General features: G+C 41.5%; 3 protein-coding genes across 4 annotated transcripts in view; 2 read left to right on the top strand and 1 right to left on the bottom strand.

Annotated features, from left to right (window-relative positions):
• Positions 1 to 21968, bottom strand: part of LOC134212567 (ATP-dependent RNA helicase DDX47) — an 85299-nt gene extending 63331 nt beyond the window's left edge. Inside the window, exons 1-2 of the mRNA XM_062690551.1 lie at positions 21625 to 21968; positions 20120 to 21407 (exon numbers count right to left, since the gene is read on the bottom strand). Of these exons, the coding sequence (XP_062546535.1) occupies positions 20120 to 21407; positions 21625 to 21807 (1471 nt within the window). The 5' untranslated portion in view covers positions 21808 to 21968. The remainder of the gene's footprint in view (positions 1 to 20119; positions 21408 to 21624) is intronic.
• Positions 6478 to 9302, top strand: LOC134216714 (transcription factor E2F5). The gene is made up of 3 exons (XM_062695545.1): positions 6478 to 6900; positions 6983 to 7092; positions 8150 to 9302. The coding sequence occupies exons 1-3, from the start codon at positions 6739 to 6741 to the stop codon at positions 8937 to 8939; spliced, it is 1062 nt and encodes a 353-aa protein (XP_062551529.1). The 5' UTR covers positions 6478 to 6738; the 3' UTR covers positions 8940 to 9302.
• Positions 21969 to 23764: 1796 nt separating the features above from the next.
• Positions 23765 to 24730, top strand: part of LOC134212569 (peptidyl-prolyl cis-trans isomerase E) — a 45652-nt gene continuing 44686 nt past the window's right edge. The window contains exons 1-2 of one of the 2 annotated variants that reach the window (XM_062690554.1): positions 23765 to 24452; positions 24529 to 24701. In XM_062690554.1, coding sequence (XP_062546538.1) covers positions 23865 to 24452; positions 24529 to 24701 — 761 coding nt within the window. In that variant the 5' untranslated portion in view covers positions 23765 to 23864. The remainder of the gene's footprint in view (positions 24453 to 24528; positions 24702 to 24730) is intronic. The other variant, XM_062690555.1, reaches the window with a different exon arrangement.

Genomic DNA, 24730 nt, shown 5'->3' with positions numbered 1-24730 from the left:
CAGTCTAGTCCCCGGTGGTGGATCTAGCCTACACCGACGGAGAGTTCCCCGACAAAAGAATTTCTCCCGGTACCGATTCTCTTTGGTCGTTGCGCCATTTCTTTTGCAAAACAGATTATATGCGCGATACTACCCTGTCGACCGCATTCCAAGTGCTTTCCTCTCGACACATTTCCTCAACGACGTTCTCCAAGCTTAAACCGGTTATTTCCCTTCGTAGTGCCTCAAACCTTGGACACACGAAGGCCACGTGCTCCGGCGTCTTTTCGACGTTCTCAAAGTTCGGACAGAACGGTGAGTTGGCATGCCCGAACCGATGCAGATACTTCCTGAAGCATCCGTGGCCCGACAGGAACTGCGTCAGGTGGAAGTTTACCTCGCCATGCTTTCTATTTATCCACATTGCCATGTTCGGAATAAGAAGGTGGGTCCACCTTCCTTTCTCCGTACTGTCCCACTCCTGTTGCCATCTCGCCATCGAACGGATTCTCACCACCTTCCTTATGTTTCTGGTGTCTCTCCGCTGATAACACTCGATATCTTCCTCCAGTGCGATGCAGATGGGTAACATCCCGGCAATAACGCATGCTGCCTCCGACGATATTGTTCTATACGCGCTTGCAACCCGTATGGCCATCAGCCGGAACACACTTTTTAGTTTTTCACGGTTCCGCTTGGTTTGCAGTGCTTTCCCCCAAGCAGGAACTCCATACCGCAGTATCGATGACGAGACACTAGCTAGCAGACGCCTCGTGCTGCTTCTTGGTCCGCTAACGTTTGGCATGATCCTCGTTATCGCGTTCATTGCCTTCGCCGACTTTTCACACGCGTAGTCGACATGGCTGTTGAAGTTCAGCCTGTCATCAATCATCACTCCCAGGTGCTTCAGTGACCGTTTCGATGTAATTTCATGTCCTCCGATTACGATCTCCATCCGTTGGATTGCTTTGCAGTTGCTGACTAATAGCACCTCCGTTTTTTGGTGAGCTATCTGTAGCTTGACTCCATTCATCCAACCCACGATTCTCACTTTCCTGGGCAGCTGCAGTGTCAGGACTCCATCATACATCCCGTTCCAGAGGCTTGGGCCGAGTATGGAACCCTGAGGAACACCCGCCGTAACACGCATGGACTTTTGCTCTTCGTTCGTGTCATACACCAGAACTCTGCTCTGAAAGTAGCTCTTCAGAATGTTACACAGATAGCCGAAAACTCGCATTCTATGCAGCGCTGCGGCAATAGCTTCAAAACTGGCGCTGTTGAACGCGTTCTTCACGTCTATCGTAACCACTGCGCAGTATCGATCTCCTCTTCGCTTCTGTTTGGACGCTTTCTCAGCACTTTCGTGTACTGTCCGGATTGCATCCACAGTTGATACTCCTTTTCGGAATCCGAACTGCATCATTGACAGTCCACCTTCACCCTCCATACACTTTGTCAACCTGTTGAGGATGATCCTCTCCAGGAGCTTCCCAACTGTATCTATCAGGCATATCGGTCTATACGAGGCCGGATTCCCCGGCGGCTTTCCAGGTTTTGGCAGCAACACCAGCTTCTGGGTCTTCCACATTTCTGGAAAGTTACCCTCGTCCAGATACCGCTGTAGTACCGTTCTGAACATATCCGGATATGCCAAGATCGCAGCTTTCAGAGCCACGTTTGGTATTCCATCTGGACCGGGAGCTTTCTTCGTTTTCAGGTACCTTGCTGCTTCTGTCAGCTCGTCATTGGACACTTGTCAATCCTCGGCAATTGCTTCCGCATCTTCGCCGTATGGTGTCGGTGGCCACGTAGTCAGGTCGTGTTTCGGGAAGAGACCTTCCACGATTTCCTTCAGCATTACTGGACACATTTCAGCTGGCGTCGACGGGCCTTTGATCTTCGCCATCACAATTCTGTACGCATCACCCCAGGGATTGGCGTCTGCTTCTCGGCATAGCTCCTTGTAGCAGTCTGATTTGCTAATCTTGATTGCCCGTTTCAATGCGGTTCTAGCTTCCCGGAACGCCGCCTTGCGCTCCTCTCTTTCTGGTTCCGTCCTCGCTCTCTGTGCCCGCCTCCTGGATCTGAGACAAGCAGCACGCAGCGCACTGAGCCTCTCGTTCCACCAGTAAGCTGGACGGCGATTGCTTCTAGGTTCCAGTTTTCGCGGCATTGCGGCGTCACAAGCCGTTACCATTCTCCTTATCAGTTCGGCCGCATCAATGTGCTCGATACTATTGTCCGGACGAAGTGCCTCAACGAAGAGGTCCTTATTAAAGGCTCTCATCTTCCACTTCTGCTCAACGGTCACTCTTCTTCGTGTTGTCGCAGGGATTCGTTGCCCAATACAATAGCGAATCGCCTGGTGATCGCTATGGGTGTACATTTCACTAACTCTCCAGTTAGTGTTCGGCATCAACGAAGGACTGCAGAACGTGATGTCGATGATAGACTCCCTCCCGTCTCTCCGAAATGTGCTCACGGTGCCTTCATTGCAGAATGTATCCCCTCGTATTGGTTACTCTGCTGCCCCACTCCACAGCCCAGGCATTGAAATCACCTCCTATAACTACCGGCCCTCGTCCGATCAGCTTGTCGGTTAACTGCTCTAGCATCTGGCTGAACTGCTCCACAGTCCACCTTAGAGGTGCATAGCAACTACATATGTAAATGCCGTTGATTTTGGCAATCACGTATCCTTCACAAAAACTCTCCACCACTTCTTGGATAGGTAGTCTGCTCATAACTTGTATCGCAGCCATTCCCGTTCTATCAGCCACCCAGTTGCCGTTGTCAGGGGGAACTCGATACGGCTCTGCAATTATCGCTATGTCACACATCACTTCTGTTGTTGACTGCCATAACAGTTGCTGTGCGGTTTCGCAGTGATTCAGATTAATCTGAATTATCTCCACTACTGCTGGCCTGCGATCGCCCTCTTGTAGGCAAGGCATTTGTAACCACCGGTATGATGATCATTCCTTTCTTCCGGTGTGCAAAGCATACACTTGGGTTTTGCGTGCAGTCTTTCGCAAAATGACCTGTTCCCCCGCATTTCTAACACATATTGGATCTGTCCGGACCCTTACAAGCCCCTGCTCGATGTCCGAAGCCCAAACATTTGAAGCATCTCTCAGCTTGTTTATTCACTGGCGGGCGGCTTTCAATGGGCATTTTGACCATCCAACAGTCAATCTGCCTACCTCTAGAGCCTTGTTAGCAGCGGCTACTGGCAGACGAATTATCGCTGTTTGTGTTCCCCCGAACGCTTTCCTTATTCGGATTGCCATTTGCACCTCGCCCAGGTTACACTGTGACTGTAGAGCATCCTTGAGCTCTTCTTCCGACGTGATCTCGTCTAGATCTCTGCACATAATCACCATCTCTGGGGTCAGGGATTTAACTTCCGCCTCTGCGCCCAACGATTTTGCGAAGCGCTCCTGCATAATCGAGCAATCGACCGCAGGGTCCTTCTTCAACTCGAAGAGCATCTCTCCGGTTTGAGTGCGCCTGGTCCTTATTACATTCTCGCCCAAGTCCCTCAGCTCCGGATGCTCTCTAACCTTCTTGAATAGCGCAGCATACGTCCTTGCATCATTAGCCTTGACGAGTACGGCTTCCCCCTTCGGTGGCTTCTAACGAGGCGGAGGCTTTTCTTTCTTGTTCTGCTCCATCTTTCTCGCTACTTTTCGCTTCAGCTGTTTGTTTCTTTTCTCCTTCTGGCCAACTACGGTACTCCATCCTGATCCCTGTGAAGTAGCGTCTGTCCCTCCAACGGCGGCAGCGTCCTCCCGCGTTTGCTGTTTGAGACCTCCTGGCCTCCCGTCTCCCGACGAAGTTCTGGCTTTTTTTGGAGTCATGGAGACTGATGTACTCTCCAACCCAGCTAACATCTCTTTACCCTGCTTCTTAGGATATAACGGATCAGCTGTGCCGATATGTTCCTGTTCCGGCGGAGCTATGGCAGCAGGAGCCTTAGTCAGCGCCAATGCGCGCTCTGCTGCATCGGCCCTCAACACTGCGGTATCGAATTCATTTACTGCCGATACTAGCGTTTTTCGGATCTTGTGAACCATGTTCTTAATCTCCTATGGACATTGTTCCTCCCATCCACGAAATTGTGGAGCTCCTCCACCAATCTCTTTGTTGTCACTTTTTTCGGCTTTTGGGGAGGCTTGTTTAACTCGCTCTGTCCTAGCCGCTGCTCCTGCTGCTGCTGTTGTTGATGTAGCACTACTGCTACTGATGATCTCACCAGCCCACTACTGGCGAACGGGTTTGCCGCTCCTGCGTCTGCTTCTGTATGATTTGTTGGATTACTCATTCTATAGGGTCCCCCCTCCAAACCGTTATCTCCACCCATAGTACGTAGTCGCTTATGATCCATGGATTGTCTTTGCCAACAGTGAGGTTCATGCGAGGGTTGACACGGACGCACTTATATGGCCGTGTTCAGAGCCGATCGCGCAATCGGGAAAATCTCAACCGAGCCTAGTACTCACCAAGAAAATTGGTGGACGAGTATTGAACGTATTCGGAGGACTGTTAGTTTTTTACCGGAACGGAGGCGGCCGTGCTGTTGACCCACTCGCCATTTCAAGCCGGTGTCACCCTTCCTTACTCAGGGAGTAGAACAGCACGACCGTCAGCCCAAAATCGTCGTTTCCAAATCCACTATCCAGGTTTTGTCCGTTATCGTAAGCCATGACCAGTATACCATAATTAGGACCTTACTGGTATCGATCCTAATGTGCCGGTTGACACTCCAGTTGATGGGGCTGAAGTGCTTTGGAGGCGGCACGGGTCGCTTGTACAGAGCTGCTTATAGACCTGTGGTTTTTTGTAGAGATTCAACATTGTTACATTCGAGGCATTTTGTCATATATTTAGGTGTCGTAAACTAATTACTTAAGCACTTATGGGGGAGGGGGTGTATGCCATTTTCTTACGCTCCATATAAAAAACTCAGCTAAATTCACCGAGTGGTGATACTGCCTTTCTCGCATTTAGCCAAGACACCAACCTTATATGGTGCTTATATAGTTCGATTCCATTTTCTTAATAACTTTTAAACGCAAAGGTCGATCGTGATCAAATTCAATAGTGATCAACTAGGGTTCGTCCCTCGTCGAATGCAACTTGTTGCGAGAAAATCGTTTAAGAATTACTATATGAAAAAGTGGCTAATGTTTTTCGGTTTTCGTGTGCACACACACACACATACACACGGACAGACAGACATTTGTTCAGTTCGACGAGCTGAGTCGATTGGTATATAACATCATGGGTCTCCGAGAGTTCTATAAAAAGTTCGATTTTGGAGTGAAATGATAGCCTTTCGGTACAACTTTGTTGTACGAGAAAGGCAAAAATATTTGATTGGGAAAAAATCTTACATGGGGGGAGAGGGGGTTGAAATAAAAAAATGCTTACGTTATTAGTGTATAATATTCATGGTATCAAGAAATATTACCACTTTTCGTACAGTGCATGCCATTTGAAGTTTCCGAAACTCAGTCTGCTTCTACGGATTCTTCCTAAAATTACGTAACGCTAAATTTGGTGATTTTGCACCCCCACCCTCCCCCTCGTACAGTGATCGTTCGCTAATATGGGCACGGCCTCACCCCAACTAGCGAATGCCGTTCGCCAGGCTACTGACAACCTAATTGTTTAGCCCATCGCCAGATCCGACCCGGTGACAAGCGCGGTGTCATCATCATAAATAGACATAGACCGCTGTCATCATTGAAACGCAGTATGAAAAAAATTATAGCCCAGGACATCCTGGCTACGATCTGGCGATGGGCTAAACAATAGGATGTCAGTAGCCTGGCCAAATCGTAGTCAGCATGTCCTGGGCTATATTTTTTTCATACTGCGTAAATAATGACAGCGGGCTATGTCTATTGATGATGATGACACCACCGGCTCGCCGTTTGCTAATTGGGGTGTTTTGACAAGCATCAATGTTTGCATTGCATACTTTTTGCATTGAACAAAGGATAATTTTACGCGCCAGAAAATATTGATCCAGCCAAACACGGAAACTAAACGTCAACGCGTTTTTGACATCACATTCTGACGTTTAGCTGCTTTTTAATTGGGTTTCGCCCCAATTAGCGAACCCCCAACTAGAAAAAAAAACCAATTAGCAAACATTCACTGAAACAGTTTTTGTATGAAACTTTTTTTTCTGTATGGATCGTAACACTCGGCTTGACCTCTCCATCCCCCTACAGCGTTACGTAATTTGTAAAAGGCCCCTTATTTGCTCCGCAAAATTAGAAGTTTTCTCTTTTCTTACAATATTATAATATCTATTTATATTTATAAATATTGCATAAATTTTATTCATTACTAACAAATCGAACAGCCCCTCGATCCTTCAATTTTCTCGATTATCAGCCCGAAGCGCCACCAATGTGAGAATTTATTTTAAGCCCAGACATAAACCCAGTTCTCACTAAACATATTGACAGGTACCCATATGACGTCGTCACTGTGTGCATCTAATGGCGGAATTTTTTTCCGAATCGGTTTCGTTCCGCAGTTTTTCGGGTTTTGTCCGCGAACTGGTCGTGTTTTCGGCCGTTTCTTCGAGAGAGATCTATCGCGTCACATCCACCAACTAGAGGAAAATGTTTCCGAATTGCGTGTGAGTCAAAACAGTGAGTGTTGTGAAAGTAAAACCTTCATAGTCTCCCCTACATCAGGAAGGGTTGAGCGTGAGTGCAATTGCAGAACAGTGCGGCAATGGAAGTGCAAAACAGTAAAAAACGCCGCCCAGCTCCTTCGGTGGAGGAAGATCTGGATGCATCCGGATCAAAACGGCTTGAAAAATCCCTGGCCATGATGACCGTGAATGTGGTGGATCTTCTAAAGAAGGCTCCAAAGGGAATACTGAATCTGGGCGAGGTAGTTCTCAATGCGCGCAATTCAATAGGGCGCAAAAATTATTAAATTATTGTGTTGTTTAGCTAATGTTCTTGTGTTTTAGGCAACTAAAATATTGGCAGTCCGCCAGAAACGACGAATCTATGATGTGACCAATGTCCTGGAAGGCATTGGGTTGATCGAAAAACATGGGAAAAACAGCGTCAAGTGGCGGTAAGTTCCCGGACTAGATCGAAATATGCAGGCTGCTGCAGTGAGATCCGCTCTTATTTGTGGTGATGTTGATGTAGTGGGAGCAGTGGGCGCGCAAGAATAAAATTCAAATCATGGAAAATGGCGCATTTAGAAAAATTGCGCGCTCAACATTAAAGTTAAACTGAATGCATAATCAGTATTTTTCCTTTCTTGTATTTTTTATTCAGCATTTTTTATATTGGATTGATCATTTTTTGAAAAATATTATGGAAAATACTCGATAGGAAAATGATGTATACGGAGAAGAAAACTATTTTCGGGGCTTGTTGAGCGTATGCTTTTATTTTACCATTAGACGAATTAGCACTTAATTCATCAAATTCCATCATTTTATTGTAACTCTCCAGATACGTATTTTGACCTCAAGGGTAAAGCCGTCTGTTTATTATTTATGGATGAATCATTTTCCCGCTTCGTCACGCTTTTAGCTGACAATTGTTTTTTTAAGATTAGTTAAATCATTTTCTAGTATTTCTGTAAGTAGGTATTTAAAAATGAATAATTCATTTAATAATAATTTAATAATTATTTTTAACCAATTATTGGTTTGTGTTCGTATCCACATAACGAGAACACTTGGATGGATTTTCTTCATTCGTACAGAAAACTGTCTGTTATAATCTCCGGCAAGTTAACATTTATTTTTCAAAGATAAACAGCCTTGGGCTGAAGAAAAATATCGTTCGCCGTACACAGCGCTAACGAGCCCGCAACGCAAGGGCGTACCAGAACTTTGCGTTTGCTGATCGGTCAAAAAATATTCAAAAACAAATTTATCATGTGAAAATCACGATTAAAATTGTGTAGGTAAAACACTAAAAAAAGATAAATATTTATTTGCAAGTACTTTTTTATATTAATCAATTTACTCAAGGATATACAATGCATTAAGCCAAACTGTGCTTAACTTTAAACACAATATTTTGTAGGATTTAGCTCTTTTTTCACTATATATGTAGATTCATACGGACAAGCTAACATAACTAAGGTTTAATAAAAAAAATATCCATTTTAGGGGAGATTCTTTCACTCCAGACCCACGTGAAGTTACACGCAAAATGCGTCTGCTAAAGCATGAACGCAGTTCTCTTCTGGCGTACGAAGCTATCATAGACGAGCGCGTGAAAATAATCCGCCAATGTACGGACATAGCCAGTCACAATGAGTCTACTTCATCGTATGCCTATGTCACTAGCGAAGACATAACGGACGTATTTGGTGTACAAACTACAAACATTGTCGCGAGGAAACCAAGTGAACCCATATCGGTCAACAGCACATCTGAAACTGTCAGTTTTTCGTCGTCCGAAGGTGTTTCGATGGATGTGAGATTACTTCGCGAACCGAATGGAACTTGCTTCAGTAGACCGATTAGAAGGGCTAACGTACGGCGTAAGCAAAATAAAGACCAATATAAACGGCTAGAAGCCTGCAAGTGGGATAAAGAAAGTGCAATACAGGTCCAGCATGAGCTGGACTTAGATTTGAGCGGAAATTCGCAAATAGATAAGGCAGAACATGAACAACTGGAGCAACGGTTGGATGCTCAAATTCTTCTCGGAAGTGATCTCACTCGGTTAAGTCGATTCCGCACCCAAGTTCTAAACCACGGTGCTACTCAGGATGACATCGATTCACCGTTCGTTGCGCTACAACCTCCTGAGGGCTGTAACTACACTTTCTGCTTGGCGTCCAGTGAAGGTGTATCCGATCTCTTTGATCTACCGTGTCCGTCCTCAAGTGGTACCCAGCAGCCTAGTCAGCCGAAAGTAACCATCCCGAAGGAAAACCAAAAACTTGCTTGAGACGAAGAAAATCCATTAGTTTTAAAGTAGTTTTTGTTTAGCTGTATCATTGTTGTAGCTATTGTGTGAGTCAACTTTTTCTTCCAACGTAAATGCAAAAATTCCATGTTTAGAATATGTATTTCGTGTCGTCCATTTATTACGTAAACACACATGGTAAACTAAAACCAATGCAAAAGCATACAAAAATTTAAACGCTAAGATAAGAACAAATATTTATTTTTGTTTTGTAACTGATGGACGGTAATTTCAAATTTTATTTGTATAAATCTTGACTGACACATCACAAATTATTTTTAGTTTTTATTTTAAAGCGCACCTTTATAGTCAACTAAAAAATAAAACAATTATTGTTGCTATTAATGTTTCGGAGTTTCTATTTATTTGTGAAATGATGATATATCGTAAAACGGGGCATATAGAAACAGATTCTATGACACTGCCCCGAATGTCACTAACCCGAACGACAGTCCAAAGACTATTGCCCCGAATAACCCATTACCCCACAGTTTATAGCCGTTGCTTGTACCCAACAGACGTATTTTCACTTCGCTCTCGTGCTTCATACCGTATTTCATTGTGTAATGGGTGTCAGGAAAAAATATTTTGGTGGTTGATTTTGGAGTTCTTCCAACGCGTCCGGATGTCGGAAAGGTGCAGCATTTTTTGGAGAACGAAATAAAATTGAATCTCGGTGATGTTAAAAGTATTTAATTACACAACACCCGAAACTGTGTGTTCGTGTACACGATCTTCCACCATCTACACCCCATGCGGTGGTCGGTGAAAAAACCATTATCCCGAATGGTCACTACCCCGAATTATCATTACCCCGTATTTCTTGTTATTCTTGTTATACTCAACGCATCCCCGGTCCGTAGCCAATCTACGTCGTATGACACTAGGCGATACGTTTGCTGGCTTAAATTTGCAACGTGACGATTACTATATAGAACTCATGAAATCAATGTGAACTCGACTCGTGGAAAACTTATTCCAGGTTATCCGAGGCTTGTGATAGACCCTTTATCACAACGGACCTTTCCATCCACTGACTGGTAGGCTCGGGCGTCCCGTCCTCTACTTCAGACCCATAAGGGGTCCGAACAGTTCAGTTTCAGGGTATTAAACTTGTGAAAGAATAGAAGATAGAGGAGCAGAATGTGGAGCGGCTTATTGTCCGCTTCCGGCTCTAGCGACTGCTATGGAACCTATTTGTTAGATAATATTGTTTGTAGAGATAGAAACGGTTGTGTTTATATACATGATAGATGTTCAGACAGTTCGGGATCGCTACGATAGAGTTCGTAATAGTTTAGACACTATTCAGATGATTTATACTTATGGTAGAAGGGAAATGATTAAAATCCGTTTTTTTTATTATTTATTTTAATAATTACTTGATACTTGATGGGCTACAGCTCTTCGATGAACCTACGCCGAATGGAGTATCCTTCTCCACTGGACTCGATCCTGGGCCAATCGCTTCCAGTCGCCCTGAACATTGAGCGCCCTCAGGTCCTCTTCAACTGCAAAAAGCCATCGTGTACGCGGCCTTCCACTTAAGCTGGTTACGAAGTCCGTAACTGCAGCTGCAATACGCCTTTTCACCTTGCGGGTAACATCATTATCGCACGTCACTAATGTTCCAAGATACACAAATTCTTCTACCACTTCAAATTTTTCACCATCCAGCACTATTTCGCTACCACCACCACTAATGAACCCACGTTGATTGCCAGCGACCATGTACTTCGTTTTGCTGGTATTGATCGTGAGTCCAATCCTCGCTGTCTCCCTCTTAACCCTTTATAAGGCAGTGGCAACTATATTGCCACCAACAAATAATATGTTAAATAATATGTTTTTCTATTTATTAACAAGAGCTCTACTTACTATTTCACATGTAGTGACTTCATTTGCTTCCTAGTAACACCCCAGATGAATTTGAGCCATAAAAAAATTGAAATGTCAATTTGAGAACAGTTTTTTTACGAACAGATCGTAAGTTTCGAGTGGAAGAAGGATTTTCAGTTATAATTCGTTAAAAAAACGACAAAGATATATTTTTTCCGTTGGTATCAATTATTTTGAATCTCCTGTGTTAGATTACTACGTGATTATAGTGAAAAAAGCTTTGCCTTTCTGTATATTTGGTTTTTGGATTTTCGACGAAATTGTGTTTTTTCCCAAGGGTCCCCCTTGGGAGAAAAAACGCGAAAAAAATTTTTTTTTCACTTGTAATGCGTTTTCTGACTAGGACTCTTCACCAAAAAATGTAACGTACCTTGATTTGACTGGTTCTACGTAAAACCAAATTTTTAAAAATCTTTTTATATTTTTGTTGTTGCCTGTTTTCCCGCTTGCCGGGCAGTGGCAACTATATTGCCACCAATGTTGTCCCGCTTCGCGGATAGTGGCAACTATATTGCCACCAATTTTTCAATGTTTCTGAACTGTTTAATGTATAACAAACATTCATTTGAGTTTAATACCATGTCAACATTGTGTCCTATTGTTGTTTTTGTTAATTTATTGTTTAGATTCGTCTGCCTTATAAAGGGTTAAAAGGCGCAAAAGCCTCTTCCACGGCACGGCGATCAATTCCGATAATATCGATATCGTCCGCAAATCCCAGGAGCATATGCGATTTTGTGATAATGGTACCGCTTCTTTGCACACCAGCTCTCCTAATCGCTCCCTCGAGCGCTATATTGAACAGTAGGTTCGAGAGTGCATCACCCTGCTTTAAATTCCATCTAAGGAAACAAATGACGTCGATATTTCATCCGCAACCCTTACACTTGATTTCGATCCGTCCAACGTTATACGAATCAGCCGTATCAGTTTCGCCAGAAAACCATGTTCAAGCATAATTTGCCATAATTCATTACGTTTCACTGAATCGTACGCTGCCTTGAAATCAATAAACAGATGATGTGTCTGCAAGTTGTACTCCCAGAATTTATCAAGGATTTGTCTCAGGGTAAACATTTGATTTATTTTAATATAGGCTCGTATATACTCAAGCACTACCGTTCTGTCAAACTTGTGATTATCTTAATCACTTTATGAAAAACGGCGAAAACGAAGGTACCTACTGTCTAGTACAAAATACCGTGACCAAAATCATTCCAAACTACAATTAATATTAGGAAAGAGGTGGTAGCTGATGACTCTAAGAGGAGCGATTGCCAAAACAAATTAAATGGCGAAAATTTTACCGACGTCTCATTTTCATCTATAGCGCTTAAATGTCGCATAACTTGGAAATTTATAAGGATTTCGCAGATAGAATATGTTATGTGAAGTATTAATGGGTGAATTAAGCTGGAAATACAGAGAAGGAAAGTAACGTTATTGGATAAATGGGCAAGGGAAAGGTTGCTTTTTAAAATAGCTTATAAAAATTTAATGCAAAATGGGTGATTCATCCTTTTCATTTTTAATTTATAGAAAAAATTTCTCTAGTTAATACGATTGTCAAATCCATACAAATAAACCAAAATAAACCCACAGCCATTTGAAAACAGACAGGATAATATATTTAAATGAGTGTTCGTGCTTTTTATTCTGGAAAAATCTGAATCAGCCGGACTAAAGAGAGGCTTTCTTTGAGGTAAAGTAACCTTACACCTCGGGAGAACTTTCCGCCAGATTTTGCTCTCCGCGTCCCGTGTATTTTAAATAAGGCCGGGATTATGATTTTCCGTGCCTAATTTCGAATGATTCGTACCCAACATAGCATAATATGTAAAATCAGTCGGGAAAAAAATTCGCGGACCAAATTCCCTAGGCTACCTTAATATGAAGTTTTGGGTTAGAAATTTTCTCGACTTCCCTCACGCAAAAAAATGTTGCAGTTGAAATTATTGAACCAAGAGGTTACCTTAATATGAAGTTTTGGGTTGGAAATTTTCTCGACTTCCCTCACGCAAAAAGATGTTGCAGCAGGGCTGGTAGCGATGAATGCCGTTCAAAATAGTGACTTTAGTGACCAACGATGACGAAAAAAGTGACCAAATAGTGACTTTCAATTGCAGAAAAAGTAACCAAATAGTAACTTTTGTATGAAGTTTTGAACCGGGTATAGAGCAACAAATTGCATTAGCATTGTTTCGGTATAATTTGTAGATTGCAAACACTAGTTATTGAAATCCTTATCTAGAATGAATAATATGAATGAATAATGAAAAGGCAAAAACATCAAAAGCATGAGGATTACTGCTACTGGCCACGCCCATCTTCATCATAAGGAGGGAGAGGATGGAAGCAAGAGGCCAGTGATTGCAACGCTCTCATAAGTACCTCGGAGTTAGATATCGAGGATGGTAATTGTTGGATCAGCCAGAATCTAGCAGTGTTGTACCTCATATTACGTAACACACCACCCGGCGTCATGGGAACGGGTAGTTAGTTACAAGTTGTGTCACAAAATTATGTTGATAATTGCAACAACTTTTGACGTAAACTACGTCTAAGAGGAAGGCTCAGATACAGGGTGTAAAACCGAAATTTCCAAATTCGAGACCGTCACGAAATTAGGATAGATTTCAAACGCTAATAGCGTCTTTATCTTTCGATGGATTTTCGTGATTTGCTCATCAATAGATTCGGAAACTCTCCAGCAATTTGCCAATTCTATTGATACTATTGATTATCAACGTTAAACTATTGAAAATGTTATTTGTTTCCAAATCGGGTGAAAAATTCAATTCCGTTCATAAATCCCCAACACGGACATCAGATTGCAGTAAGCTACGGGCCTTTTGATCCACTGCTTCGTTTTCCCTGTGTATATAAAGCCCCGTGTTTCGCGTGCGCGCGTCATTTTTATTCTGGATGTCACGGAGAACGGACCAGGGCGGTTCAAGTGATAACGCCTGTGGTTTGGTCTGTGGTGGTAAAAACTCAAAACTCATGAACGATTCTAATCAAGCGTGAGTTGAAACGCACCCAACTCAGCACCTTAAAACTCCTGGATGAGTTGAATCATCGTATGTTTTCCTTTGTTAAAAACAGTGAATTGACGTTTCTCGCATAAAATATTAGACACTCTTTCATGTATAACCAATAAATTGCCCCCAAATTAATTTCGAATGCGTTTCAAACCAAATAATGTTTTGGCAAATGAGTGGAATGATGCGTTTTAGCATTACAAATTCAAGCGTGATGCATTCCACAGATGATTTCGTTCGCACTGGAGGGCTCGTTGATTAAAATTTATGAGTGATGATGCGGATGAAATTTTTCGTTGGGTGGTGGTGGCGGTCGTGGCAACAGCAGCACATCTTTACATCCGTGTTCCCAACAGCATCTTTGAATCTGGCAATCAACGCCGTGCTGTTGAGGCACATAAGATTAAATGAATTGGTTCTTTTCAGGACCACCATTATGGTTGGGAGGAAGGTTAAGTTGAAATAATGCGGGCAAGACTCAGATACAGGGTGTAAAACGGAAATTTCCAAATTTGAGACCGTCACAAAATTAGGATAGATTCCAAACGCTAATAGCGTCTTTATCTTTCGATGGATTTTTAATCACTAACTCTGCAGAAGTAAAATGATGGATTGAATCTAATGAATTTTTGCGTAACTGCTGCCGATTTAACGCAACCATCTCATGAATTTACTCTCAATCAAACCAAATTCCGCTAATAAAAAAATTAATGCCCAGAAAAGGACAGATTTCAGATCATGCGGATTTCTAATCACCAACACAACAGCAACCATTCGATAGTCAGAATATCACAAGAGTATTTCACTTAAATACAGATGCTGGCTTTATGATTTTACCGCTACACTGCAACATATTGCCATCGTTGGATTCTCTGTCGCGACGATCCTGTTACGAGCGCTACCTACGCCATCGGTGGGAACGAAGAGCGTGCGTCAGAAAGAGAAGCTGCAAAAATGTATTCGCATGGATGAAAATTAATCCTGAAACAAGTAACAGTCTATCTACTAAAATTATAATCTTGACGGGAAATTTCACTGGTATTGATGCTATCCATGCGAATAAATTTTTGTAGCGTTCCTGACGCACGGTCGTGATTCCGCCACCGACGGAAACTATCAGGAAAATATCAGATTAATATGAACTTTGATCAAAATTTGTCTCGCCTCAAATTATGGCTTAAGAGCTGCTTTCACTGATGACAGCTAATCAATGGTACTTCAGACACCACCGTTGCAGAAATATACACCACCATAGCCGCCATCGTAGAGAAACACGCAAGAAAATTCCATCTGAGTGCTGTTGATTCTGACGACGACGACCGCGCGACCTACACCATCGCCGGGAATAAAATTTGCGGTAGGAGCTCCGCCGATGCCGAAGGTGGTACCATGGTCTGGTATCCGCGACATCTCGAACGAAATGGCTCGCGCGCGCGGAAGAGCTGCTTTCTTGTAATCAATAAAGTTGAACCTGTAGCCATGCCCCTTTGATGAGTGTGTGACGGTTGCACAATATTTGCAGCCATACTGGACAACAAAGAGGCGGGACTAATGAGCCATATTTATTGATTATAAGAAAACTGCTCTCCCGCGCGCGCGTGGCATTTCAGCACCTAAAAACTCATGGATGAGTTGAATCATCGTATGTTTTCTCTATGTAGGGGTGATCGGGGCAATATGGGCCACCTAAGGAAATCGTTCCGAAAAGCGCTGAAAAGCTCAAAAAAGCATCGTCCAAATGTAGTTGACTTATACTAGAGAATGTTACCTTTCACGTCGATTAATGACGAAAAATGCGTTTGGAAATTGTTGGAATACACTTTTGAAAATGTATTGATTTCAATGTGTGTTCCCGACTATACGGGGCAATATGAGCCACCATTTGGGGCAGTACGGGCCACCCTTTCAAAACCTTTATTTAGGCGAAAGAAGTATCGTAATATGGAAGAATATGATATTCCTACAACAGTTGTGAGTATTCCATACCAAATAAAATGAAAAAACCGCACAACAGCGGACTGAACTGATTTGCCACTCTTCACCGTTTGAACAGCCACATTTCAATTGGTCAATGGTCATTTTTCTGTTTCTATCGCAGTAATGCGCTGTTGTAATTTTTCCGTAATGAATCTTACATATATGATAATATTCTTGTATTTGAATACTGAAATTTGAACTTGTTCGCATTTTAAGGCCAGATATCTTGTTCTATGCAGGTATGCCCATATTGCCCCATAGATACTGGTTTTGGGAAAAAAAAGTTTTATGATAAATTCAGATTTGTATCAATATAAACATGTGTGCACAATATTCAATTTTAATATATCTTTTGATTGTGGTGTATTATTGACCTGTATTTTAATCAGTTTTGTGTCAAAACCTTATTTATAAACTTGAAATCTTATAATAATTTTGCCTATTCAGTGAAAATTTACATTTTCAAGTATATTTTCATGTTTGAATTGAATTTTAATGCGGTTTTCACGTTGATGCATATGTGGAGCATCCTCTTAAAGATCATATAACTTTTACATGTTAAAACTAGTCAATAAGCTCAAAATGAGGTGGCTCATATTGCCCCTACTGCCCCTATGTAGAATGGGGTCGTACACTAATTACGTAAGCACTCATGGGGGGAGGGGGGTTGGCCATTTTCTTACGCTCCATATAAATAAAAATTGATTTATATGGTAAAAATCTTACATGGGGGGAGGGGGGGTTGAAAAACCCAGAAAAAATGCTTACGTAATTAGTGAACGGCCCCAATCACGAGCGCGCGTCAAACGGAGAAGCTGCAAAAATGTTTTCGCATGGATGACTATCTACTAAAACTATAAGTCTTTCTCTGAATCGTACTCTCGTGATTCTACTACCGACGGAAAACAATCTGCCATCACCAGGCAATTAAGATTTAATTTGATCAAAATTAATCTCGCCTCAAGTTGTGACTTAAGAGCTACTTTCATTGATGGTAGCCAATCGTTACGGCTTTGGAAGGTTTTGTTCTATTATTGTCAGGGGTGTTTCCTGTAACTAATTATGCTCAAATTTGGCCTAAACATTCTTTGCATATCGAAGAATATTGTGGCCAAATTTCATAAAATTTGGCCAACAAAAAACCCCTGACAATAATAGAACAAAACCTGCCAAAGCCGTCCTTCCCCCTACTTCATACAAGAAAATTTAATCTGAGCGCTGCTAATGTTAATGACGACGACCGCGCGACCCACACCATCGCCGGGAATACAATTTCCGGTAGGAGCTCCGCCGATGCCGAAGGTGGTAGCACGGTCTGCTCTCCGCGACATCTCGAACGAAATGGCTCGCGCGCGCGGAGGAGCTGCTTTCTTAACGCTAACTTTCACTTACTCAGTGACTGAGTAAAATTGTATTGCCCTCTCTTTTCTTCTCACGAAAATTTTACTCAGTTTCCGCCAAAAGCGGGACTACTCATAGCTATGAGTAGTCCCGCTTTTGACGGAAACTGAGTAAAATTTCTGTGGGAAAAAAAGAGATGGAAATACAATTTTACTCAGTCTCTGAGTAAGTGAAAGTTAGAGTGTTGTAATCAATTCATGTACTGTGAGTCTTGGTGCTCCATGTGACGCCCTCCGAAGGATGACTTTTCTTGCCTGGACATTCAGCAGTTCAACTATTTTCCTGCCGTTGGTGTATGTTTACTGGTCAGTAGCACACCGTCCGAGCAGTGCTCAACATCACTTTCAACGGACCAACCCGACAGACGTCATTTTGAAGGACCGCCATTAGCAGAGATATCATCTAGGTGATCACATTCACCGGCACGCGATGAACATCACTTCAAATGGCTTCATGCCAACAGAAACAAACGGCCCTTTTTCAGGGCCCCCAAATATTTTGGTAGAAGAAAGATTGTGTTGTGATATGTACTTGATTTTCTGATATCCCATTTTATGTTGTTTGAGTGGAGTTCACAAAATCTGTGTAAAACCATGAATTCAAATTGTTACGCGCACGATTTCGCACAGAATTTATGAACCGCACTCGTCAATTCATCTCAGAATCTTGAGAAATATTTCACTTTTCACCGACACCAGCTAAACCAATGAAGACCCCATCATAGTGAAGAAATTTTCAGCCATCGTCTGCGAATAAATTTATTGCAACGTCTCTCTCCGATAAACTGTGCAGAATTGAATATGATTGCGTCGAAAAGTAAAGTTTGCAACATTCTGACTTTGGATTTGTTGTTATTACTGATTGGAAATGCGTATTCTTGAAAAACAAATTGGACTATTGAAAATAATTGGTTATTATCATTGCACCAAAAGGTTTTTCGTAGTTTACGTCGGGCGGTCGTGTCTTGCACACAACCCTTCTGATTTTTTTGTTTAATATGAGCTCAGTTTTCTGTATAACAGCCAACGAATGATGTAAAATGATCTAACTGATTCCTAGACGGTGAACTATTTGGACTCACAAATCTTATAAATCTTTGGTAGGACCATTTGTGAAATATAAAATAATTAAAATAATGCCTAAAAAATACGATTTTACCTGGTTTAACTGGTTTTACTATGGTTTGATGTTGACATAGAGGTTGACTTTTTTTTTAATATTAGCGGTCCGATAACTGCAAAACTGTTCCAACTATCGAATTGCAATTAAAAAGCATTTCAGTTAAATGACTTGCAGTTATCGAACGTCTACTGTTATTTAACAATCATAAACGGATTTAACAACCATTTAACAATCATAATGTACTTTCTGTCATCGACGCCCTTGTCGTTCATTACTCTCCCTGACGTTGAGATACATCAAACATCATTGTCATGTGATGAAACTGAGGCTGTTCACTATCTTTGTCACCGGAGGGTATTACGGCGCACCAACAGACGTGGTTCTGGTTCCGCTACTCCTCAATTCTTTAATTGATGTTAAACTTTCGCATTTTAATGAATTCCATTCGTGAAGAAAAAGAGCATAGTTGATGTGAATCGGAAACAACCTCACGATTTTCACAACACACTTGGAACTTTTTCGATGCTTATTTCCCAAATTTAATATATTGCTATCAGATTTACGTTTGATTTGGTTTTTATTATGAACTTTTTTACAACAGGCAATGCAAAAATAGTGACTTTAGTGACCATTTTTTAGAAAATAGTGACTTTAGTGACTTTTGGATGCAAATAGTGACTTTTTAGTGACTAGGCTCAAAATAGTGACCAAGTCATTTAAAAGTGACTCGCTACCAGGCCTGTCAGATGAAATTATTGTACCGAGAGTTAATTTAAGAATATACACCAACGATTTTCTGCAGTTAACAAACCCGTGAAAATAAACTGTGGCGATTATTTATTTATAACCGCGCAGGGAAAATAAACTGTGGAGGTTATTTATATAATTAAAATGGCACATCGATTTAAATACTCTGCAAAAATATCCTTCGTTAAAAATTACAACGCAGAAATCATGTTTTATTCTGATCCAAATGGTATGCATTACGTGTGTTAAAAAAAAAGCTAAATAATCATAATGATAGTATCAAATCAATCGAAGGTACTTTTTTCTCACATCTTATCATTTTATGATAATCAAGTTACGAAGCTGTATGACAAAGAATAATCATTTATACAGCTATTAAATTTAACTTCTTAGATTCAACTATTAAAACTGCATAGATCAGTGGGAGCTCGTTATCTAAAATTAAATGGCCGTATATAAAATAAATTTCGTTTTCCAAAGCGACTAATTTCAACATTTAAAGCATTGGAAGTTTTGTTCAGAGTTCATTAATTGCAATTACCAATTCACCCTATCCATTCCATATGACGCTCCTGTCCGTTGTTTGGTTACAACAAATGACGAAACAAAAAACGTGGTTTCTACGAAGAAAAAGTGTGGCGGTAGTGTAGGATGACTCATTGTTTATGTTTCGAAGCGCCATCTGCGACTTGCAAGTGGGTACGTAAAACTAAGGCTAAATGTCAAGTTGTGGGGGATTGCAAACCGTGTTCTGCCTACGTACTGCAGGCAATTCCAATGCATCAATAAGACAGAAATTTGCTGCTTTCAGAACAATCAGCTTTTAATTACCCTTTTGTATGAAAAAAGCGAATAATGTTGACAGTACATACATGGAGTTCTCTATATACCATAGCAAATATTTCCATTTGATTTGCATTACAAATTTTTTGTATTGCTGTTTAAAATAAAAATAATTTTACTTTTTAAACTTACCTTTCCCTCCTTTTCCTCCCTTCTTGATGCGTTTTCTAACTCCGTTAAACTGCTCGGTGTCATCGTCGTCTGAATCACCTCTGCGATCTCGCTTACCTTTTCCCTTGGCACCTTTTCTATCATCAATATCCTTGAGCTCCAGACGCGCCGTACGTTGAGCTTCACCAACTCGTTCCTGCAGGGCCATCACTTCATCTTCTTCACACTTAAATTGAGGAAGTTTTTTCCCTAGCAAATGTTCGATCCTCTGATATAGCTCAACATCGTATTGCGTCACAAATGTAACCGCTTTTCCGGCACGACCTGCCCGAGCCGTTCTTCCCACACGATGAATGTAATCTTTGCTATGCGTTGGAATATCGAAATTTAATACCACATCCACGTGGGGAATGTCGAGACCACGTGAGGCAACGTCTGTCGATATTAAAATTTGACGGTTTTTCCCCTTGAACTTGTTGAGAGCTGCAAGTCGTTTGTTCTGCGACATTTGGCCGTGCAATGGAACTGCTGCCAATCCGAGGGCCCGCAACATCAATGCCGTTCTAACCGTATTGTTGCACGTACTGCAGAAAATCATAAAGCTGTTGCCAGCCAGCTCATTCAGAATGTGCACCAAATACACATCTTTGAACTTTGCAGGTATGAAAATATAATATTGTAACAGTTTTTCCACTGTCTGATATTTGCTAGACACTTCCACTTTGACTGGATCCTTCAGGGAAGCTCGTTCTAATTTTTTCACCTTTTTCGTCATTGTGGCGCTGAATAAAAACGTTCTTCTCTCCCGGGGAATAACCTTGAGGATTTTCTCCAACTCAACCTCGAAATCTAGATTAAGGATGCGATCGGCTTCGTCCATCACCAGATACTTGACTGCTTTCAGATTGAATCCTTTGGTGTTTTCCAAATGGTCCACCAAACGTCCCGGGGTGGCAATGATAATATGCGGTTTTCTGGCCAAGTGCAAAGCTTGTGACACCATATCCATACCTCCGACAATCACGCAGCACTTGATGCCGATTGAGGCACCCAGAGCTTCGAACTGTTCCGAAATTTGGTACGCTAGCTCACGGGTCGGAGTCAAAACGACGGCGAAGTAGCGTTGAGGATTCTCCAACAATGCCTGCAGAATTGGCAATGCAAAAGCTCCGGTCTTGCCGGAACCGGTTTCTGCTAAACCGATGACGTCCTTGCCCTGAAGCGCCAGGGGGATCGCTTCCCGCTGAATTTTCGACGGAGCTTTCCATTTTAGCGCTCGACACGCTTCACAAAGAGTATCAATCAAACCCTGGAAATAGTTTTCGTTTGAGTGATTATGCATATCAATTTGTGATCTATTAGTATGCAAAATTTTCAGGAAAGCTTGCCATAAGAAGTTAGTTACAATCAACAAACAAGAAATATAATCCAATAATTATTATCCATAACCAAAATATTTTGAGCATGTAGTTTGATTAGGACAATATATTGTTTCTCTATAGAGATTGCTTAAGTTAGATACTAACCACATCTTCCCAGGACACTTGCTTTTCCTCGGAATCATCTTTCTGTTTGCCATCGCTTTCTTCTTCCTCATTGTCGGAACTGGCACCATTCTGTTGGGCATCGTTTGAGTCTGAGTCAGCGTTGATTTGATTTTCCTCCTCCATATCAGTTAAATTTTCATTTTCACTATCGGAACTCGACATTATGAACAGATTTAAGAATATTTAGGATTATATTGCAAATGTAAGAAGGCAATTCTCGTTAATTTACGAAATGATTCTCGAAAAACAAATTGAAAAACGCGTGTTCCAAACCTGAGCCGAAAAACTTTGAGTGGTGACGTTTAAGTTGTAAACAAAACATTAGTCAAAATAGTCGACATTTCGACATAATCGTCTTAATAGCGTAACATTCGAACATGAACTAAGAACGAGAACGAGAACTGAGAAAATAAGCTGTTAAAAAATAACCGACATAATTCGCTATATGGCTCACAGCCTTTACAGTTCGGAAAACGTGTCACGGGATTTAATCCCACATGCATTTTAAAAGGGGCGAGAGTCCTATAAGAAGAGTACCGCCATATTCCACGTTTGAAAGGTCTCTTGCTCGTTTGGAACGCGTATTTGCATGGAACTGACAGCTGATTCTGTTCCAATTTTGACACTTGACGACACTTATTATATATAGTCACTGTTCTCCATCCCTGAAGTATTACACACTTAAATTATTTTGCACTTCAGCAAAACTTTCGCCAAGATTCCAACAAACGATGAGATCTCGGTATTTCTTAAACCGAAAGTCGGTATTTCCACACGGTCAAAATTTTAAATAGACCGCCGACCAGTAAATACGGCCTAAAACCGGTAAAGCCGAAGCCAGAGTCTATTATATATAGAGTTACGCAAAGAGTGAAGCCAAATATACCTATTGAACTGTCAAACCGTCTACCTATCGAGCAAAGTAAACAAATGCTTGTTGGTAAGACGCAAGTATTGTTATCGCCTAATGATTATTATGGCGAATCAAAACGCATGAATTGAAATGCATTAGATTTGTTATAGAAACAGCTTCAAAAACTTCAATAAAGTAGCAACAAGAAACTCACGTGTTTGCACTCTGTGGGTGACTTGGGTATCGAATTAAAAAGCTTTAGCAGTGAACACTCCCGTGAAGTCACTTTAAGGGTTGAACAAAAATGAAAGTTGCAAACACAATAACAATTAAGAAGATTATTCAGAATAAGTGTAAGAAGATAAAAGATATTTTAGTTCCAGATAACGATTGTCGCTGTCGTCGCTGTCCGGAACATCTTTTCTGGCGAGGATAGGGGAGCTAAATGTCAAAGAAGGAAAATCCATACGATTTGACAGTTAGGTACCACACATGTTTCGGACAGCAGATCAAAGGGAACCGAAGTGACAATCTTTATCTGGTAACTAAAATATCTTTTATAAGAAGATCCTCTTTGCGCAACTCTATAAATACATATCAAGCATAATTTTTCATAACGACGTATGTAACAAAAGTAAACGAAACGGGGTTTTTAATACAACGTGACAATCACATGCGGCTTTATATAATACGCATCGATTTTACTGATTTCAGATCTTAAAATTCTTTAATTCAATCTTTTTGCGAATCGACGTATGTAAAAATTTCTATTTTTGAAGTCTCACTGTTACATACGTCGCTTTAACGTATGGAAACTAAGAGCGACCTATATGTAACAAAAAAATCAAAACAAAACAAAACTGCAGTTGCGTCAATCGTGCACTATGGAAAACCGACCAATGTACACCGACGTACGTGTAGCATACCGGTGTATGTATAATTTTATCGTTTTTCACAATGAATTTGAATGAACTGAGCTTTACTGTGAAGCACGCTTATTACGTGTCTTGTAATGATGCATGCCAGCGGAAAAAAGTATTGAAAAAAGATTTAGTTTTAAAACAGTTTTAGAAAAAGTTTTGCCAACTTTCGGCAAAGGATTTCTCGAATCCTCATATTTGTTACATACGTCGTTATGAAAAATTATGCTTGATATATTTAAATATACTCTGGCCGAAGCATCTCATAAAGGGCTCACTTGGCTGCAGCAAAATCACCGCAATTTTCTATCGGTATATAGGCCCTATCCAAATATAACGCGAGTGTTTGGTTTTTGTTTTTGCGCGAAGCGAGCGAGCTGAGGAAACACATCAGTACCGAATTTTATCCGTTTTATTGGTTGAATTCTTTCCATTTCCTTTGAAGAATGTCCAACGACAAACGTACTGTGTACGTTGGTGGCCTTTCGGACGAGGTTACGGAAAAGCTGATAAACGATGCGTTCATACCCTTCGGTGACCTGGTGGACATTCAAATGCCGGTAGACTACGAGTCGCAAAAGCACCGCGGTTTTGCGTTCATTGAGTTCGAAAGTGCGGAAGATGCTGCGGCCGCCGTGGATAACATGAACGATTCGGAGCTTTGCGGTAGAACGATTAGGGTCAATATAGCCAAGCCACAGCGTATCAAAGAGGGCAGCAACAAGCCGGTATGGGCGGAGGACACGTGGTTACAGAAACATGCCGGGGCTACCCTCAACAATGATGAAGAGGGCGATGCTGGTGGAGCAAGCGAAGAAGTGCAACCCAAAGAAGCCAAAGCCCCGGAGGAGAAGAAAAGAAATCCGCAAGTCTACTTCGATATACGAATAGGCAGTAACGATGTGGGCCGCATTATAATGTCTTTGAGGGCGGACATTGTCCCAAAGACGGCGGAAAACTTCAGGGCGCTGTGTACGGGAGAGCAAGGATTCGGTTTCAAAGGGTCAACCTTTCATCGGATTATTCCGGAATTTGTAAGTATAGACACTATTCGGCATTATAATGTAGATATCATTTTAGATCAATTTATTTTAAAGTTTATGATTCCAGATGTGTCAAGGTGGTGATTTCACCGCCAACAACGGAACAGGTGGTAAATCCATTTATGGGAAAAAGTTTGCCGATGAGAATTTCACCTTAAAGCATACCGGATTTGGTGTGCTTTCTATGGCAAATTCTGGTCCGAATACAAATGGTTCGCAGTTTTTTATTTGCACCGAAAAGTAAGACAAATGCAGTTTAGTTGTTTGTT

Source organism: Armigeres subalbatus, chromosome 2, assembly GCF_024139115.2.
Source record: "Armigeres subalbatus isolate Guangzhou_Male chromosome 2, GZ_Asu_2, whole genome shotgun sequence".
Classification (NCBI taxonomy): Eukaryota; Metazoa; Arthropoda; class Insecta; order Diptera; family Culicidae; genus Armigeres; species Armigeres subalbatus.
This window is presented reverse-complemented; position numbering and strand designations above follow the sequence as displayed.